Source organism: Schistocerca piceifrons, chromosome 3 (assembly GCF_021461385.2).
Source record: "Schistocerca piceifrons isolate TAMUIC-IGC-003096 chromosome 3, iqSchPice1.1, whole genome shotgun sequence".
Classification (NCBI taxonomy): domain Eukaryota; kingdom Metazoa; phylum Arthropoda; class Insecta; order Orthoptera; family Acrididae; genus Schistocerca; species Schistocerca piceifrons.
The window spans coordinates 484,646,196-484,668,194 of NC_060140.1; the positions used below are offsets into that span (position 1 = coordinate 484,646,196).

At 45.7% G+C, this 21,999-nt stretch overlaps 1 protein-coding gene across 1 annotated transcript in view; it reads right to left on the reverse strand.

The window, feature by feature from the left end:
- The window catches only part of LOC124788752 (synaptotagmin-12-like), a gene marked incomplete at its 5' end in the record, with an annotated part of 103,812 nt that overhangs the window by 13,169 nt on the left and 68,644 nt on the right, over nt 1-21,999 (reverse strand). Inside the window, one exon of the mRNA XM_047256034.1 lies at nt 11,202-11,411. Within this exon, the coding sequence (XP_047111990.1) occupies nt 11,202-11,411 (210 nt within the window). The remainder of the gene's footprint in view (nt 1-11,201; nt 11,412-21,999) is intronic.

The window sequence follows — 21,999 nt, forward strand, 5'->3', positions numbered from 1 at the left end:
GTCTGGAGCCACCGCGTTCACTGCCGTTGTTACGTGGCATCGCAGTTCACCCAAAAGTGTTGGACGGATAAGAACCTGGATGGAGTGTTCTACAGCCCTCCTCAAAAAAAAAAAAAAAAAAAAAAAAAAAAAAAAAAAAAAAAAAAAAAAAAAAAAAAAACACTATACCCTGAGGCCAGGTGACCTCGGAGGGTTACTGGTGCAATGCGAAATCCATAAGCCTCTTAAACAGTCGAACCATCAGTGAGGCAGCTGAAAACAGGTGCTAATTTGGTGTGTCTTGTTGAAAAATGAAACTTCCGGCATGTTCTCGCAACTATGAAGGAACCCATAAATCCAACATATCAAGGTATGGGGTACTTGTAACCGTCTTTTCTGCAAAAAAGAAGGGTCCGTGAATCTTTTATCCGTGTAATGGGGTAGATCATAGCCGTGGTCAGAGCTAAAGCCTGAGTGCTGGGACTCAGCCATTGACCACTGTCAGACGATGCTCCAGCATGTTTAACACCTCAGCAGAAGTTACCGCCTCAGTGTCGTCATGCTTCCGTGTGTCAGTGGCTTGGGATCCCGGCCACTCTTCAATAACTTTCTATGAGTTGACCTATTACCGTGTGGCGACGCCGGACTTCGAACGTCGGGGTCGGTTCCAGGCATATCTACACTACACACAAATATGGCCTCTTCCATAAAGTCATCACTGAGCAGCTGCACGTAAACTGCCTGGACCAGTAATTGTGTTCGAACGGCTGGGCAGAAATGTGGCGTTCAGTATGTGCTGGTCGTCGCGGTGCAGGTGACGCTGCTGTCTTCACTGTTGCTGGGCCTAGGATCTCGGTCCGCAGCCTGAGCATCCGGGCAGTCGGGCAGCTCAGCATCTGCCACCTTCTTGGGACTGGACTTGGGGGATGCATTCAGTTCCTCTCCTCTGCCGAGGTGTCAATGCTGGGCCTCTGCGTCCTGTGCCACTGGGGCAGAGACACAGCCTAACATGTTCACAGCGATAGCCATCTTCGTCGGGCCAACCACGCTAAGAGCCCGCACGGCGGTAAAACGCCGTCTCACACGGAGTATGGTTCGCCGTAAATTTGCTATTTGGCGCGCTTGATTGCCGGCTAGCAGGGAGGTGTGAACCTCTCATACGAGAGTACTCCGACACAGCGCAGCCTTAGCAGCGGGACCGGTCAATGCTGTCAGCTACAAAGCCATCGACACCAGCAGCACCAGAGTATAATGAATGTAGGCAGACAACAATAAAGGGTGTCTTGTATAAATGAGCTGCCTTCTCTGCTGTACCTATACCCATCTTCGGTAGAGAATCACCGCCCATAACTAACCGTCCATGGCACCTCGTTACATTGGAGAGCATGAAACTTTGGAGAGTCTCTCTTGTCTGCTGGGATCCCCATAGTCTTTGGCAGTTCACTTAGTCTGACGACTAAGCACTAAACATGTAAGAAAATTGTTATGTTCGATCTTTACACCAAGAATGAATTCATAAAATTCTATACGCACCATAATGGAGGCATTTTGGCAATGGGCAGGTGCATGCTGTAATCAAAGAAGCGGCCGAAATTAGAATAAGCAGCAGCAATTTTAACAGAGACCAAGGATTCGCATTTAGTAGGGCATGAAGGACACCGAGTGAAGGCAAAGACGTAGGCCTGACGCTCCATATTTAGCAATTATATACAACCACTCGCTCACAGAAAGATCCGTACCTAAAGACTGGCAAATTGCTCAAGACACACCAATACCCAAAAAGGGAAGTAGGAGTAATCCGCTGAATTACAGGCCTATATCACTAACGTCGATTTGCAGTAGGGTTTTAGAACATATACTGCATTCGAACATTATGAAGTACTTCGAAAAAAGGATTTATTGACATATAGTCAGCACGGATTCAGAAAATGTCATTCTTGTGAAACACAACTAGCTCTTTATACTCATGAAGTAATAAGTGCTATCGACGGGGGATGTCACATTGATTCCATATTTTTAGATTTCCAGAAGGCTTTCGACACCGTTCCTCACGAGCGTCTTCTAACCAAACTACGTGCCTACGGAGTATCGCCTCAGTTGTGCGACTGGATTCCTGATTTCCTGTCAGAAAGGTCACAGTTCGTAGTAATAGACGGAAAGTCATCGAGTAAAACAGAAGTAATATCCGGCGTTCCCCAAGGAAGTGTTATAGGCCCTCTATTGTTCCCGATCTATTAACGACACAGGAGACAATCTGAGTAGCCTTCTTAGATTGTTTGCAGATGATGTTGTCGTTTACCGTCTTGTAAAGTCATCAGATGATCAAAACGACTTGCAAAATAATTTAGATAAGATATCTGTATGGTGTGAAAAGTGGCAATTGAACCTGAATAAATAAAAGTGTGAAGTTATTCACATGAGTACTAAAAGAAATCAGCTAAATTTAGATTACGTGATAAGTCACACAAATCTGAGGGTTGTAAATTCAACTAAATACTTAGGGATTACAATTACAGATAACCTGACTTGGAACGATCACATAGATAATATTGTGGGCAGAGCAAACCAAAGACTGCGGTTCATTGGCAGAACATTTAGAAGGTGCAACAGGTCTACCAAAGAGACTGCTTACACTACACTTGTGCGCCCTATTCTGGAGTATTGCTGTGTGGTGTGGGATCCGCATCAGGTGGGATTGACGGATGACATCGAAAAAGTACAAATAAGGGTAGCTTGTTTTGTATTATCGCGAAATAGGGGAGATAGTGTCACAGACGTGATACGTGGAGTGGCAATCGTTAGAACAAATGCGTTTTTCGTTGCGACAGTATCTTCACATGAAATTTCAATCACCAATCTTCTCCTCCGATTGCGAAAACATTCTGTTGGCACCCACCTACATAGGGAGAAATGATCATCACGATAAAATAAGAGAAATCAGGGCTCGCACAGAAAAAATTAAGTGCTCGTTTTTCCCGCGTGCTGTTCGAGAGTGGAACGGTAGAGAGACAGCTTGAAGGAGGTTCATTGAACCCTCTGCCAGGCACTTTATTGTGAATAGCAGAGTAATCACATAGATGTAGATGTAGTTGTTGTAGGGATGCAGCAGCGGCAGTTTCAAAAGTAGTGCCGGCCACTCGCACCGAGGCTCACGAGAAAGACGGGCCGCAGCGCGTACGTCACGAAGGTATGCCTGATCTCGCTCGTCGCAGCTGGGCTTGTACGTACTAACGAGAATTGTATCTTCTACTGGAATCTGCTATTATGAAGTCTTACTGATTAACAGCACTACAACAAAATTTAATTTACGATCAATACTCGAGATAAATGGTATAAGGGCTTGTTTATAGGCATTTGGTCTCCTCTGCTTAACAGCCCTCATTTCATACAAGGAGTGGTGCCTTATGCAACTGATAAATCATTTTGGCATGATATTAATTTTATTGTCCCCCAGCACAATCGCAAAAAATTATAAGTAGGCCTATGGACTTCCGATCATTGTAGGACTAACAACAGTAAGTCTCCATAATAGCGGAATCCAGTAGAAGATGCAATTCTCTTTTGTATGTGCACACGTAGTTACGAGTTAATATGTGTAGAAACGTAGTTATCTGCTGAGTTGAGCGATCGACCGAGTGCAGGCCTACCTTCGCGACGTACGCGCCGCAGCCTGCCTTTCTCGTAGGCCTCGCACTCGCACCATGTGACGTCATTCTGGCCCGGGGCGTGACGGAGCCGCTAGCTGCCCGTCTTGCCTTCCGGGCACAGATCACGGTACCAGCGTTGGCAATTTGTGGCTTCAAAACTTGATGACGATGGTGGAGACAACTTTCGAAAGCTCGAGTGTTTTATTCGAAACGTCGCAGCTTGTAAACCGAGAAGATTTTATTGGTTTATTCGTAATTTTCTGCCTGTTAATATCCTTAAACTTAATACCTCGAAGTTCTAATTTGGCGTCGCACTACCAGCTGACAGAATAAAATTACACTGTAAACGTTATTTCATTTTACCGAAGTATCTTGCAAAGTGTTCACGGTACCCACTAAAATTCGGCTCACGGAAAACAAAAATAACTGTCGCTTGGGCCAGATATGATCATTACTACTAGGAAAGTTATACAGAGAGAGAGATATATATTTGCACGGCATCCATTGGAATTTATGCAAGACGGGGTAAGATTCCGGAAGTTCCATTTTGAGACAGGGGATTAGTTGAGTTTGAGAAAGATTCGCTCTCCTAGATATAAATTTTATAGGAAGTACACAAAGCATGTTTTATCTTAGATGTTCGATAATTATTCGTCAATATATTTTTGAATTTAGGTTAGAGCTGTACATTAAAGGTAAGCATATTGCATTAGTGTATACTATAAATGTGAATAAGGAAACCTTTGAAAACAAACAGTAAAATTGTCGGTAGAACCAGGTTTTAACAGTCTAGGACTCAAACGTAATGGCCTTTGTTTCCTTGGTTCGTCACGTTATTGTGCAGACAGGGCAACTATTGTACAGAAATCTTAAGTCTGTGGCTAGACGTTCCCTAGGGTTGCACCCTATGTAGTTTAAGAACCATATAGCCTACGAAGGTCCAAACACTTTTCCGAACTTAGTATTTCACCAATTTTTCTTCTCGTCTAACGCAAGTTTTTTTTCTATATTTGGGCCGGCAGATGAAGCATAGGTGATTACATCTACACTACAACATGATCCTGTTCTTGATACTCTACTATAAGGGGCAGTCAAATGGGAAACGAACACACGCCATAATACACAGTCCGCGCGACAGGTCGTCCCACTATTGTCACGTTTCGTTACTGTCATCGCTGAGGTATCGGAACGGCGTAGTGGCACATCACAGGTGTATACCGTTGTTGGTTTATGACCTTCGTTGTTGGCAAACTGGTCTAAAGTGTTCGTTCAGCAGTCATACTCGTTGCATCGCGCATCGTACGGCTAGCGCCTACGAATCGACTACACTTCAATCAGATGTGTAGCAGACGTGGCCTGCTTTCCTCGTCCGCTCGCACACGGGCTCCAGCCATCACATGGAAACAAGTTCCTCGGGTTTGGAACCACAATCGGACGAAGGCTACTCTTCAGCAGCTTGGTTGAGAAACACTGCAACATCCTATGTGGAGCGTGTGATTTTCATATCTTTGGTCACCTGAAGGAAGACATACGTGTACGTCGGTTTCAGTCGGACGAGGAAGTGCAAAGAATGTGTGGCTGTGGATCCGTCAGCGGCCGACTGCGTTCTACTAAATAGGATTTGATCGTCTCGTCTCCTAGTGGGATAAATGTCCTATCGTGCGTAGTGATTACTTTTGAATGGAACCATTCCATGGTCCCGTTGCTGCGGATGTTCGAGTTTTATTTGACTGCCCCTCATACATTTGCACTACCATGTAAAACTGAATGAAGTCTCAGCAAGCCTTGACGTGTCTAACACAAACTTCCTGTTGAAATGTAAGCTATGCGAAAGCGAAGCGATTGCTCTTGTGGGAAATGCAGACAGGTGTCGGGCAGGTATTGCGCAGTCACGTTTGTAGTCTGCTAGGTGTTGGAATTGTCCGTTACTGCAGCTCATTAAAGGCTGCACAAGGAAGACACAGAGAAAAGATCAGGTACTCTATTTCGGCGATGATCTACAAAGATTCACATCCCCCAGAACTACAAAACAACGTCGAAACCGTCACATCGGCAAGAAAACGATGTAATTTCCCATAAAGAGCCTGGCAAACAAGCAATATAATGTATACCAAAGCCACTGTGTTACCCCTTGCACGCGTTATACAGTATCGGAGACAGTCATTTATAGAAATATGTGAAGATTTTGAAATTAATGAAAAATCTACTAAAGATTCCAGGAGGGAGCAAGTGCCCACTCTTGGTCATTCTTGCATACGTCTATGTATATACACTCCTGGAAATTGAAATAAGAACACCGTGAATTCATTGTCCCAGGAAGGGGAAACTTTATTGACACATTCCTGGGGTCAGATACATCACATGATCACACTGACAGAACCACAGGCACATAGACACAGGCAACAGAGCATGCACAATGTCGGCACTAGTACAGTGTATATCCACCTTTCGCAGCAATGCAGGCTGCTAATCTCCCATGGAGACGATCGTAGAGATGCTGGATGTAGTCCTGTGGAACGGCTTGCCATGCCATTTCCACCTGGCGCCTCAGTTGGACCAGCGTTCGTGCTGGACGTGCAGACCGCGTGAGACGACGCTTCATCCAGTCCCAAACATGCTCAATGGGGGACAGATCCGGGGATCTTGCTGGCCAGGGTAGTTGACTTACACCTTCTAGAGCACGTTGGGTGGCACGGGATACATGCGGACGTGCATTGTCCTGTTGGAACAGCAAGTTCCCTTGCCGGTCTAGGAATGGTAGAACGATGGGTTCGATGACGGTTTGGATGTACCGTGCACTATTAAGTGTCCCCTCGACGATCACCAGTGGTGTACGGCCAGTGTAGGAGATCGCTCCCCACACCATGATGCCGGGTGTTGGGCCTGTGTGCCTCGGTCGTATGCAGTCCTGATTGTGGCGCTCACCTGCACGGCGCCAAACACGCATACGACCATCATTGGCACCAAGGCAGAAGCGACTCTCATCGCTGAAGACGACACGTCTCCATTCGTCCCTCCATTCACGCCTGTCGCGACACCACTGGAGGCGGGCTGCACGATGTTGGGGCGTGAGCGGAAGACGACCTAACGGTGTGCGGGACCGTAGCCCAGCTTCATGGAGACGGTTGCGAATGGTCCTCGCCGATACCCCAGGAGCAACAGTGTCCCTAATTTGCTGGGAAGTGGCGGTGCGGTCCCCTACGGCACTGCGTAGGATCCTACGGTCTTGGCGTGCATCCGTGCGTCGCTGCGGTCCGGTCCCAGGTCGACGGGCACGTGCACCTTCCGCCGACCACTGGCGACAACATCGATGTACTGTGGAGACCTCACGCCCCACGTGTTGAGCAATTCGGCGGTACGTCCACCCGGCCTCCCGCATGCCCACTATACGCCCTCGCTCAAAGTCCGTCAACTGCACATACGGTTCACGTCCACGCTGTCGCGGCATGCTACCAGTGTTAAAGACTGCGATGGAGCTCCGTATGCCACGGCAAACTGGCTGACACTGACGGCGGCGGTGCACAAATGCTGCGCAGCTAGCGCCATTCGACGGCCAACACTGCGGTTCCTGGTGTGTCCGCTGTGCCGTGCGTGTGATCATTGCTTGTACAGCCCTCTCGCAGTGTCCGGAGCAAGTATGGTGGGTCTGACACACCGGTGTCAATGTGTTCTTTTTTCCATTTCCAGTAGTGTATTTGTACCTCAGGTGTCCCAATTTTTTGTCAATTTATTGACACACACCTGTATGTGGGATTTCGATCATTTTTCTGATTTACATACGGCTGTGTGAATATGGGAGTTCACAGCTCTTTGTTCCTGGTCTCAACAATATGTCTGGTTTAGCTCTCGTTTACGTAGTGCGAATGTTGTGCACTGAGAAGTGTAACACCGTCGCTGGAGTGTGCGATCACTAAATTACATGAGCATCGATACATTGCTAAAAGACAATGGCAGACCCGACAGCGTGAACGTGGAAGTGGAGTCCTCTTTCAGAACGAAAATTCTCATACGCTAGCAACTCAAATGAAGTTCTACATCTACATCTACATGTACATCCATACTCCCTAAGTAATCTGACGGTGCGTGGCGGAGGGTACTTTGAGTACCTCTATCGGTTCTCCCTTCTGTTCCAGTCCCGTATTGTTCGTCGAAAGAAAGATTGTCGGTATGCCTCTGTGTGGGCTCTGATCTCTCTGATTTTATCCTCATGGTCTCTTCACAAGATATACGTAGGAGGGAGCAATATATTGCTTGACTCATCGGAGAAGGTATGTTCTCGAAACTTCAACAAAAGCCCGTACCAAGCTCCTGAGCGTCTCTCTTGCAGAGTCTTCCACTGGAGTTTATCTATCATTTCCGTAACACTTTCGCGATTACTAAATGATCCTGTAACGAAGTGTGCTGCTCTCCGTTGGATCTTCTCTATCTCCTCTATCAACCCTATCTGGTACGGATCCCACACCAGTGAGCAGTATTCAAGCAGTGGGCGAACAAGTGTACTGTAACCTACTTCCTTTGTTTTCGGATTGCATTTCCTTAGGATTCTTCCAATGAATCTCAGTCTGGCATCTGCTTTACCGACGATTAATTTTATATGGTCATTCCATTTTAAATCACTCCTAATGCCTTCTCCCAGATAATTTAAGAAATTAACTGTTTCCATTTGCTGACCAGCTGTATTGTAGCTAAATAATAAAGGATCTTTCTTTCTGTGTATTCGCAGCACATTACACTTGTCTACATTGAGATTCAATTGCCATTCCCTGCACCATGCGTCAATTTTTGCAGATCCTCCTGCATTTCAGTACAATTTTCCATTGTTACAACCTCTAGATATACTACAGCATCATCCGTCGCTGGAGTGTGCTATCACTAAATTACATGAGCATCGAATATGTATTCTGAATGCTTCAAATTTTGTGCCAAGGAGTGTACATCCCACGCTCCTAACTTATGCAAGCTGGACATGCGTTTGCAGCCACTAGTGATACAGTTTATTCCGCCTTTGAAAACGTGACGCAGAAGCATGAAAGGCGGTTTGTATGTTGTGATGATTACTGTGACATGTTACTCCGTAACAAGTATTTTGCGTATATTTCCCCCAATATATATGCACTTTAGTATTTCATATTAGCTGAGTATCCGGCATTGCCCAGGTATGTATTTATTCCCATTCTGTTAGTCCATCTCCTCCTTCCTCTTTGCCCGCCCCCTTCACCCTCCTCTCTGTCAATCTCCTCCCCCCCCCCCCCCCCACATCTCTCTCTCTCTCTCTCTCCACCTTCTCTGTCATCTGCTCCTGCCCCTCTCTCTGTCCATATCCTGCTTCCCATGTCTCTCGTCCCCTATGTCTGCTGTTCAACCCCTCATTTACCACCGACCCTCTCTCTTTGTCCATCTCCTACTCATCTTGTCTTTGTCCATCTCCTTCTCTCCCACTCTCTGTCCACCTCCTCTCCCCTCCCTCTGTCTCATCTCCTCCTCTTCCCTGTCTCTTACCATTTCACCTGCCCCCTTTCTCTGTCCATCTCCACCCACCTCTCTCTGTCCATCTCTTCCTCAACCCTGCTCTCTCCATGTTATTAACCCCAACCTAATAGGAGGTTCCTGATTGTTACCCACACAGTATTTCTTTCCAAATAGTAAGTGAAATGTGTACTAAATTTGGTTGAAATCGGTCCGTTGATGTAGGAGACGTGGAACATACACAAAAACATACACACTTTTTTGTAATATACGTGGATTTTACAATAATTATTTGCTTTTTGTCTTTTCTGTTCTTTAGTTGTGACGGTGGCTGCTTACCACTTCAGATCGGTCAATACTGTTTTTAATTTCCGCGGTCAAGACTGTTTCGATAAAAACATTTGTGAGCAGAGGTTTTTCCAATCCATGACAGAGTGATGCAGCAGCCAGTGCTAACAATGTGATAGAACAAACAGTCTTGGCTGCAAAACTGGATTTTTATTTCATTTATCCGCCTGGGGATGCGTTTCGCTTTATACAAGCCACCTATAGATTGCCAGCTAAACTGGTGTTAAGCTCACAGGATGCCGAGCATACAAATGACCCGGCAGGAGACCTCCATGGCCAGAATTTGAAAAAAAAAAAAAAAACAACGTTGTGCGGTGTCTGATGTAGAAGATGTTAAGTACACGGAAAACCACTCCTAACTTACATAAAAGCCCCATTAGTAAGTTGCTCTTCTCAAGTGTTTTTAAAACCGACTCGCGCGATGTCCTCGTCAGATATGCGGCAGTGTTGACGTCCACTAAAACGAGATCAGGGCTACATAGACGTATCACACAATAAATTCGTAAGAGGCGCAGTTGCTCACGCTCTCGGCTGTGCACACTATAATGGTCGCCTAGTCGTAGATATTGCTATAATCGCACTATTTCACTCCCATTTACGGATCTTGTTAGCACTTGATGTTAGGTTGGCGCCATTAAAATGCATTGTGGTAATCGCTGCTGCTTGCTGGATCGCTGCTGTGTCTCGATGCTAATGCTGGCTCTAAATCTGGTTGTCTAGGGGTAAAAAGATGAGGTCCTGTGTTTTTGATGTGCTTTTGATGATGAATAACGAGCGAAACTAACAAATATTTAAACTTCAAATATTTATTACTTTGGTGGCCATCTTAATTCGACTGTCCACCAAAGACAATGACACAACACAAAGTAGCACTTCTTTTACATGTTCTTTGCAATGCTTATCCACCTCGAACAACAACACACACACTCTTTACCAAAGTGACATTCAGACTGCGCCCCCGACCCTTCTTGCTGCTTGTATTTATAACCTTGTCAAAGAACAACTAAAAAGAGATATAGTTTATAAGTCACATGTACATCTGTTATCGTAATTTGTGCAGAAAAGTTATTAATTTATATCGAGTGACATAATTTAACAGGTTATTAAAATGACAGACAGATTTGTTGACTTGACAGAATAATTCTTTGTTACCAAAAGGCCGTTTTTTAGAAGTTTGTCAATTGACTTCTCTAATGTGCATAAATAAGTAAATAACATGAATTATTAAGAATTACATTGGTTTTCGTCTAAAATAGGAGAGTTTACGTGAATACTGAGTGAAAACGGTCCTAGTGAACAAATAGGTTTCACTGGGTGATTTTTATTTAAGGATATCCAAAATACGTAAGTAGGCCACTATTTTTCGTACTTCATATTAATTATTTAAGATGAAGTTAGCGTTTTTACATGATGACATTTGCTGTATCAGTGACCAAGTGATATTAACTTTTGTGTGGGTCAGTTATTCAGTATAATTTAATGGGTTGACTGTTTGTGGAGAGATGTTATGCAATCAATGTTAACATACACAATAAATTTTCTATAATCATAAGTACTCGTTCAACTGGTTGAATTTGGATGGTATCGCATACTTCGGTAAAGTAAAGCCTTTAATAGGTTCCGTTACAACACAGTACCGCGATCTTTTTTTTCCAGACAATATCGAGATGTCATGTATGTTTGTGGATCTTACATCGCGTCCTCCGGATACAGAATCTAGTCTGATGAAGAGCGGTGCTGGTTAGGACGGGTGGGCGTTACCTGGCCGGTGTCGGTGAGCGTGAGCCACGTGGTGACCGGCTGCCGCATGCTGATGTCGGAGAGGCGCAGCTCGGCCTCGCCCAACAGCGTCGTCACCTCCTTGTCCGTGGCAAACACCTGCAGCGACAACGTGCGCCGCGACAGCTCCGCCGGGTCCAGCGAGAACACGAACTTCTCCTTGTAGCTCGGGCAGCTGCTGCGCCGGTACACCTGCCCACGCAGTTTGGTTTGTTTCATTTGTCTAATGGCAAACTTAAGACCTACAGCTTCCAAACTACAAACAAAAAATTAACAAATTACAGATTACAAATTACACAGACATGGTAAAAAAAAATAAACTGGATGATTTATTCAAGAGAAAGAGATTCACAAATTGAACAAGTCAATAATGCGTTGGCTCACCTTTGACCCTTACGCAAACAGCTGTTCGGCCATCTGGCATTGATTGACTGAGTTGTCGGATGCCCTCCTGAGACCTACCGTGCCAAATTCTGCGCAACTGACGCGAGCTGGTTGGAGAGCCCTGCCCATAACGCTCCAAACCTGGTCATGAGGAGCTAATCTGTAGAAACCGGCACGATTTTAACAAACAGCGGTCATGCGAGACACAGCTGGCCCTCTTTGTGCATGATATACAACAGGCTCTAGACACCAGCTCCCAGGTTGATGCCATATTTCTCGACTTTCGAAAGGCGTTCGACTCAGTTCCGCACTGTCACTTTCTAAAAAAAAGTGCGCGCTTACGGTCTATCCGATGACATATGAAGTTGGATAGAAAGTTTTCTAACATACAGGGAGCAGTATGTCTTCCTGAACGGGGTGACTTCAACAGAAACAAGCGTAGCTTCAGGTGAGCCCCGGGGCAGCATAATAGGTGCTCTGCTTTTCACGATTTACATAAACGATCTGGTTGATGATATTGACTGTTTGCTGATGATGCTGTAGTCTCCAGGAGAGTAGTATCACATGAAAGTTGTGAACAAATCAATGAGGATTTTCAGAAAATAAATGCGTGGTGTAATGACTGGCAGTTACCTCTCAATATTAGTAAGTGTAACCTACTGCGTATAACAAGGCGAAAATCCCCATTAATGTACGAATACAGAATAAATGACCAGTTTTTGGAAGCTGTAGCATTCGTAAAGTATGTGGGTGCGACTATTCGAAATGATCTCAAATGGAATGATCAGATTACACAAGTAACGGACAAGGCGGACTCTAGAATGCGGTTTATTGGTAGAATCCTGAAACGATGCAGTCCTTCAACAAAGGAAATTGCTTACAATACGTTAGTTCGTCCAGTCTTAGAGTATTGTTCGTCTGTATGGGGCCGTTATCAGTTGTATCTGATTCAAGAGATTGAGAAGGTCCAAAGAAGATCGGCAAGATTCGTGACTGGTACATTTAGCCATCGCGAGAGCGTTACCAATCTCACAGAAAGTTTGAAGTGGGACACACTTGCAGATAGACGACGAGCCAAACAGAAGGGGCTGCTCACTAAATTCCGAAATCCGATCTTCGCCGAGGATGTAGAGCATATATTATTACCACCAACTTTCAAATCCCGCAATGGTCACCATTCAAAGATAAGGGAAATAAGAGCTCGTACTCAGGCGTTCAGACAGTCGTTTTTCTGTCGCGCATCCGCCAGTGGAACAGGGGGGTGGGGGGGATATGACTTTGGCGCGATTTGTGCCCTCCGCCACACACCGCTTGGTGGCTAGCGGAGTATATATGTAGATGTAGATGTTGAAACGTTCTCAATTCGGGAGAGCTCCGGTGACCTTGTTTGCCTAGGTAGGGTGTGGCAAGCGCGAAGACAGGCGGTAGAGATTCTTACCGCGTGTGGCGTGTGTGTGCTGAAGTGTAAGCCCAGAACTGCTCGCTACGAAGAGCTATGAAGGGCATAGAATATAGCCGACGCACTGCTGTTGTGCGAAAGTGCCGCGAATGGCAACGAAAGGGGTCTTGTTATGAAATGAAATGGCAACTCAGACCTTCACTCTTGGTTGTCAGCCTGTATGGCGGGTAACAATCAGGTTAGTATCCCACTGCTGCCCGGGGCGCCTCCAGACACGTCTTAGCTGGTGATCGGGGCTCAGTTCGAAACGGGACTCATCACTGAGGACAGTTCCGTTGCAGTCAATGAGATTCCAGGGTGAATGTGCCGATACAACTGCAAGTGGGTTTGCTGGCGTACAGAGGACAATGGTAGTCGGCGCAAGGGGCACCGTGAGCTCAGTCGTCTTTCTGTGAGGCCGGCCGGAGTGGCCGAGCGGTTCTAGGTGCCACAGTCTGGAACCGCGTGACCGCTACGGTCGCAGATTCGAATCCTGCCTCGGGCATGGATGTGTGTGATGTCCTTAGGTTAGTTAGGTTTAAGTAGTTCTAAGTTCTAGGGGCTGATGACCTCAGAAGTTGAGTCCCATAGTGCTCAGAGCCATTTGAACCATCTTTCTGTGAGCCGCCAATGAATGTTTCTTGTAGACACTGAAGCACCAGTTGTACTTCGGATCGGTGATAATGATGAATCCAGGACTCTGAGTACTCTCTGAAGATTGTTTGGTCTTCTCGTTTTGTCGTCTCTCTAGGCTGACCGCTTCCTTCTCGATTCTATGTTCAGCCGTGGTTCGCTCATTCCTGCCAACATCGTCAAATAGTGACATCGCACGTATTCAAATGTCGAGCGATCCGCCGATTGCTCCAACCGGCTTCTTTGAGCTCAACTACACATTCTCTCTCAAATGCTGAAATATGCGTATATTGCTCATGCGCCTGTCTGCGAGACATAGTTACTGACCAACTGAGTAAGTGAAATGAACTTCACAAAGAGTTTATGCCCTTGTATCAACATGTCCCCTCTCTACTTACTATCCTTGCCAGCTGCACCGTGAAATTATGTTTCACTGTCAGACATTCATCGATCGATCGCCAAAATTTATAATTTTGCATTTTACGTCGATACCTGCATGAATATTGTAAATGTGTACGTGGTTTGGGGACCGGGAGAGAAACTTCTGACTTCAGTGTTAATGTATAAAATGGGCAGGGGAGGGGGGAGGAGGTTGTGTGGCGCAGGCTGTCAGGATTTGATAGTGGCCATTCGGGGCGCCGTTTAATGACAAAACAGGAAATTAAGTACAATAAAGAGGATATATTTCAATAAACGGAGTACAAAAGGCGCGCCTAGGGTCGGAAGTTAGCAGGTTTAGGCCAGTCTAGGAGGTCGAACAATTAGATGAAATGGGCAACGGAAGAGGAAGCGGTTCATGTTAACTTACGTTGGTGGCCGGTCGCGAAGAGCAGAGCCAGATTCTCTGCCTTCCAAAAAGACGTCTGTTCTGCTCCAGGTCTGGATGCCAAGAGAGAGAAGCAAGTGCGTCCCGTTCCGCAGCACGCTCCGGCGTCCACACACCTGATCAGTATCCCGCGCACGCTATTGGGTTAAATCAGTTGCGTGAATTCGCTAACAGTTTCAGCAGAGGTCTCAGGGCGTCTCCTGTCAGCAGCTTTAACTGGACAGAACTGTCTCGCTTTTGAAAGACAAGCGACTTGTATCATGTGGACACGGCGTGAAGTACTCTGGGAGAAAACTGGAAAAGCCTTTGAAATAAATTTTTTAAAACTAATTCCCTAAAGTATTCTTTGACTGGCTGCCATCCTGTATGAATATGAATTTGTGACCAGTTTACATACTTTCTTCCTGGTGTGTCATATATTTTGTCTTAGAGTGTATATATTTAGTAAATTTCAGAGATTATACAAAAGAGGTAGCTCTGACACAGCATTTCACATTCGAAGATCTGTAATAGGGACAGACAAGTGCGAAAACCACCGCACACTCAGCTTAACGGTTCATACAGTCATGTCGCTGACAAGAATCATATACAGAAGAATGGAAAAGAATATTGTGGATTTGTCAGATAACGATGTTGCTATTATGACGGGCGATCATCAACTTTCCGTTTCAGAGCGTTTGTAATATCTCTTTATATTCTACTAATTATCCCTGCACAATTCTATGAGTAAATTACGTTTCCTACTTGACCATCTATACACTCGCAGAATCGATGCGCAAAGTAGTACAGTACTATCACTATTCCATGAGTGCATAATTACTCTTTGTAATATTCTCTCTGGTGTGTTGAGAGGACTTCTAGGATCTTCTCCGTGCCAAATAGCCGCACTGAATAATTGTAATTTTGCTATAGAGATTACTGGAAGAAAGAGATTGAAAATATATTGTATGCTACTCAAGAAAATATATACTGAGCATTAACATCAAAGGTGTGTAAGGAATTTCATTATATATGTATTCTCCAACTGGAAATTTGCACAGAGGTGTCGTTTCGTTGGTAATCAGAAGGGAACTTCCGATGAATTGGAAACGAACCTGCAATTATTAGATCCAAGAGCTCCATTATTTCATCGGATAATTAAACTCTATCAAAGCAAACTTTCCGCTTCATCTGAGGTTTCCCGACTGACTACGCAACGCAAGAAAACCAAGACATTTTATTTACACAGGATTGCAGAACGCTTCGAATCATCGAGACTGCGGACAAGGAGAGTTCAAAATGGTTCAAATGGCTCTGAGCACTATGGGACTTAACATCTTAGGTCATCAGTCCCCTAGAACTTAGAACTACTTAAACCTAACTAACCTAAGGACATCACACACATCCATGCCCGAGGCAGGATTCGAGCCTGCGACCGTAGCAGCCCCGCGGTTCCGGACTGCAGCACCTAGAACCGCACGGCCACCGCGGCCGGCAAGGAAAGTCATCGTCCGATTCTGATTTAACAAATAAAGCTTAATTATAACTTTCTTGAGCGACTGTGATGACTATGATATGGCTGCTTATGAATTAGATCATTAATAAAATACTAATAACTAACTTTCCTCCTCACCAGCAACCACTATAAACACAATATTACTTAAAATTATACGTTGCTGCAATGTACGAGTACACTCCTGGAAATGGAAAAAAGAACACATTGACACCGGTGTGTCAGACCCACCATACTTGCTCCGGACACTGCGAGAGGGCTGTACAAGCAATCATCACACGCACGGCACAGCGGACACACCAGGAACCGCGGTGTTGGCCGTCGAATGGCGCTAGCTGCGCAGCATTTGTGCACCGCCGCCGTCAGTGTCAGCCAGTTTGCCGTGGCATACGGAGCTCCGTCGCAGTCTTTAACACTGGTAGCATGCCGCGACAGCGTGGACGTGAACCGTATGTGCAGTTGACGGACTTTGAGCGAGGGCGTATAGTGGGCATGCGGGAGGCCGGGTGGACGTACCGCCGAATTGCTCAACACGTGGGGCGTGAGGTCTCCACAGTACATCGATGTTGTCGCCAGTGGTCGGCGGAAGGTGCACGTGCCCGTCGACCTGGGACCGGACCGCAGCGACGCACGGATGCACGCCAAGACCGTAGGATCCTACGCAGTGCCGTAGGGGACTGCACCGCCACTTCCCAGCAAATTAGGGACACTGTTGCTCCTGGGGTATCGGCGAGGACCATTCGCAACCGTCTCCATGAAGCTGGGCTACGGTCCCGCACACCGTTAGGCCGTCTTCCGCTCACGCCCCAACATCGTGCAGCCCGCCTCCAGTGGTGTCGCGACAGGCGTGAATGGAGGGACGAATGGAGACGTGTCGTCTTCAGCGATGAGAGTCGCTTCTGCCTTGGTACCAATTATGGTCGTATGCGTGTTTGGCGCCGTGCAGGTGAGCGCCACAATCAGGACTGCATACGACCGAGGCACACAGGGCCAACACCCGGCATCATGGTGTGGGGAGCGACCTCCTACACTGGCCGTACACCACTGGTGATCGTCGAGGGGACACTGATTAGTGCACGGTACATCCAAACCGTCATCGAACCCATCGTTCTACCATTCCTAGACCGGCAAGGGAACTTGCTGTTCCAACAGGACAATGCACGTCCGCATGTATCCCGTGCCACCCAACGTGCTCTAGAAGGTGTAAGTCAACTACCCTGGCCAGCAAGATCTCAGGATCTGTCCCCCATTGAGCATGTTTGGGACTGGATGAAGCGTCGTCTCACGCGGTCTGCACGTCCAGCACGAACGCTGGTCCAACTGAGGCGCCAGGTGGAAATGGCATGGCAAGCCGTTCCACAGGACTACATCCAGCATCTCTACGATCGTCTCCATGGGAGAATAGCAGCCTGCATTGCTGCGAAAGGTGGATATACACTGTACTAGTGCCGACATTGTGCATGCTCTGTTGCCTGTGTCTATGTGCCTGTGGTTCTGTCAGTGTGATCATGTGATGCATCTGACCCCAGGAATGTGTCAATAAAGTTTCCCCTTCCTGGGACAATGAATTCACGGTGTTCTTATTTCAATTTCCAGGAGTGTATATGCAGCGTGGCGCGACTGCTATACGAGTATTAAGCACCGACATATAGGCAAGAGATTAGTGTGGCATTCATACATTTCCAACATGCGTGCGGTAAATGTGGTAACGTGAACAATGGCGACGTTATTACCAAATGCGTCCAAACGGGACCAACTTGACTGCCGTTCTTTTCTTGGCCGCCGAACGACAATTACCGGTAGACATCCATCACAGAATGAACGATGTGTTTGGGGCAGCATGTATGTCGAAAACCACCACTGTGTAATGCTGCACTAAGTTCCGTGCTGATTCGACACAAGACGCCGGACGATCAGCCTCAACCATGTAGACACTCGACAACCCGCTCTCGAGTCCCGATCTCTCCTCACGTGATTATCGCGCCCTCGGTCCCTAAAAAAACCCTTCAGGTGTTACAGATTCCTGTCGTACGAGGATGTGCAGTAGGCAGTTACGGACTTCTTTACGCAGTGGGACACGGTGTTTCACCAAACGGGTTTTTTCAATCTGGTGCGTCGGCGGGATGGTGTCTCAGTGCTAACGGCGATTTTGCCTGATTGGCATACCGTTTCTGGACTGTGTGGCTTTCTGACAGAAACATTTTGATCGCCTCTGATAGCTAAAGTCGCCAGAGAGGCAGTTCTCAGGTTGTGCTTGGTGATGGAAACAGAACTTAAGAAAAATCAAAGTTTCGTAGGATCTGGCGATCAAGAAAAATCGTTCAATAATGTCAAATTGTGCAAGATGTCCGAAATTTTCAGGAATGTAAGTGTAAGTTAAAGGGAATGATATGTAATTTACGATATGTACAAGAATGATGGAGGAAAATAATAATGGAAGACCAAGAATGGACTGCTCAGATTGGAAAGAATATAAGAGGTGGATGCCCATAATATACATCTAGAAGCAATGACAGAAAAAATATAAAGGTTTAGGAGCGGGATTAAAATTCGGTGTGAAAGGATATTAACGATAAGAGTCGCTGACGAGACTGCTACACTCGGCGAAACCGAGGAAATGCTGCACGAGCTGCGCAGTGTAATAAGCACACACTGTGGATTAGATTCACAGTAAATCGAAGAAAGGCAAAAGAAATGAGGAGTAGCAGAAGCGAGACTAGCGATAAGCTTAGCAACGAAATTGAGGATCGCAAGCTAACCGAAGTCAAGAAATTCTGCTACCTTGTAAGTAAGGTAAGATATGAGTAACGGAGTAAAGAGGACATAAAAAGCAGACAAGTACAGGCACAGAGGGCATTCCTGGCCAAGATAAGTCTGCTGCTATCAAACACAGGCTTAATCTGAGTAAGAAATTTCTGAGAATCTGCGTTTGAGATGTGGTGATACAGAAGAATGTTGAAAGTTAAGCGAACGAATAAGATAACAAATGAGGAGGAAATGATGATATGGAGAACACTGACAAGAAGAAAGGACAGCATGATGGGACATGTGTAAGACATTATACTTCCATGGGACTTGTGAGAGCCGTGAAGGGCAAAAATAGTAGATGAAGATGGAGACTGTAATTCATCCAGCCAATAATTAAGTGCTGCTCTGAGATGAACATCAAATAGGTTCCAGGATATCATTCCATATTTCAGGGTATCTTCTCTCGAAGCACTGTTGGACAACATGTTGCACGGTCTGCAGTGCTGCTCCGCAGTCACATTCAGTGCTATGGCCCATTTTTAAAGGTTAGACTATAGCCGTAGTTCTGGTGTGGCCTGTTCGGATCCTCTTTAGATGGCGTCAAATCTTGCTAATTAGTTCAGACCCTGGCGCTGGTACATCGGGGTCTTCGTAGACCTTTCAATAGAAACTCATTTGAAGTTTCCATTTCTCTCCCCGTGCTACTTCCAGGAGAGTGTGTTAAACGGTTCAAAAAGGCATAAGCTGCCCACACGTGTCAGCTTGACTTCCAGCGGGGTCGCGGAACGTTACTGTTGGGAGTAGGGGACAAGGAGCATCTTCCGTTCTCTCAGTGTGGCTTGTTGTTGTCTCAGGTTCAGTTACAAATATCGCCAATATTTCACACGCTCGCGTTTTGTCTTATTAAGAGACAGTGCGAAACTGTGTTGAACGCCTTTCAGAAGTTGAGGAACACACACAAACCCAATCGCCGGTATCTACTGCGTTGTTGTTCTCGTTATCGAAGAGTAACCCGGGTTTCAAACGATCTCTGTTCGTAGTACCCATATTTATTTCTATAAACACATTTTCTGTCCCTCTAAACAGTTGTGCTCTAACAATCAGTGCCGTATTTAGGATCTACAGATCCCTACGCTGAACATGCCGTATGGCCCCTAGAAGGAGAAGTTCTATGGTAACTAAGCTGTAAAAATAGCATTTTAAAGAAATTTTAGAATTAAAATCCTGTGAATGTAGCATCTGAGATTTAGTATTTAATCATAAAAGATTTTATTAGACAATTTATGATTTAATGAACTGACTGGATTAAGAGAACAGAAAGAACTGAAATAATAAAGGTATTGAATGCGCTTGATAAAAATCGCTATGACTGAGAGTAATTAAAAAGAAAAGAACAAAACCTAGGGTTCCAAATTCCGATTTTAACAATAGCGGAGTGTAATTATAAGGAAAAGGAATGTAACAATAATTCAAATTTTAAATACTTTTACTTCAAATACAATACTTCCCCGAAATGTCTCACTAACAAACAAAGTTAATTGAAACTGGTATTTCACAGTTTCGTGAGCTCACGAATCCGTATCTGGTGGTAGGAAGCAAGAGATCTTATGAGTCCTGGCTCGGATAAAATGAGGTACCGAGAAAATCCTCTTTCCGAGCTAACGTATTCACTTCATAGTGCCAAAATTCCCTCAATGTTCTTTTAAAATTTTGGATCAACGCGTTTGACGGACTCCACTGGAAGTTCGGCGCAAAGGGGGGCGGGACTTGAGACGTGAATGCTGACTTACGAGGGGCATTCAATTAAGTAATGCAAGACATCTTTGTTCTGAAAGTAGTTGGCTTTATTCAGTATTCCAATACACCGTATGATTCCCCACTCCTTTGGCTACAAAAATCTATTTTTCAACATAATCTCTGTACAGTATGATGCCATTACGCCACCTTCATGGGAGGGCCCGTATGCCAGCACGGTACAATTTTCTGCTGGTCTTGGTGCTTCATTAACCCCCCATAATCCACGTACTGCTTCCCGCAAAGCGCATCTTTTATAGGGCCAAACAGATGGAACTCCGAAGGTACGACACTGGTCTGTAGTGTGAATGAGGAACAATCCTACGAAGTTTTGTGAGCTGCTCTTGGGTGCGCAGACTTGTTTAAAGCCTTTGCATTATCATGCAGAAGGAAAAGTTCTTTTGAATTTTTATGGTGGACGAGGAGACTAAAGTCGTTTCCTCAGTTACCTGAGGGTAGCACAATACACTTCAGAGTTGATCATTGCACCATGAGGGAGGACATCAAACAGAATAACTCCTTCAGAGTCCCAGAAGACCGTCGCCATGACTTTACCGGCTGAGGGTGCGGCTTTGAACTGTCTCTTCTGAGGAGCATAGGTGTGGCGACGCTGCATGGATTGCCGTTTCTTTCCTGGTTCGAAGTGATGAAGCCATGTTTCAAGTGACGGAGTGATGAAGTCGTGTTCGACAAATACTTGCCACGATCAGCTTCGTAGCACGCAAGCAATTCCGCACAGATGGTCCTTTGTTGCTCTTTATGGTATTGTTAGGCGGCGAGGCACACAGCTGGTGGACGAGTGTGCCAGCGCTACCAGTAGAGACCTCCAGGTGAGCAGCGAGGTGTCTGATTGTGATCGGCGAACGAGAGTGTCCGCACGTTCCAACATTTATGGAGTCACCGCACTGAGATCGGACAGGTTTCCGCGAGCTTATTGTGATATGACAGACGCCTCACCCAACGACTCATCGTGCTTTTTTCACTGCCAGGTCTCCGGAGATATTCCGTAATCGCCTATGAAAATCTGCGATGCTCTGGTTCCCCGCCAAAAGAAACTCAATTACAGCTCACTGACTGGAATGCACCTCCGTTTCAAACGCCATTTTGAAGGCTACGTACAGCTCCGGCACTTATCGGAACATCATGAAAGAGAAAGGCAGAAGCGGTAATATTCCACGATGTCCCGCGACAAATTCCGCATTTTTTCAGCCGAAACTGCCAGAGAAATAATTAGTTGCATTATTTATTGAACGCCCCACGTAATTCATATGAGCTGCTGCTCATAAAATACCTAGACGTTACTCTTCTCTATACAATTGTTGTGTTTTAAAAGAAATAACTACTTCATTTTGAAGTGTTTGTGGCGCATATATATTTATGGTGTTGGCCCCTATGTGGTGTGGACTCGTGAGCTCCAGCCTTTATAGCCTTTGATTAAATGAAGCCGTGCTAACTACATTGCCAG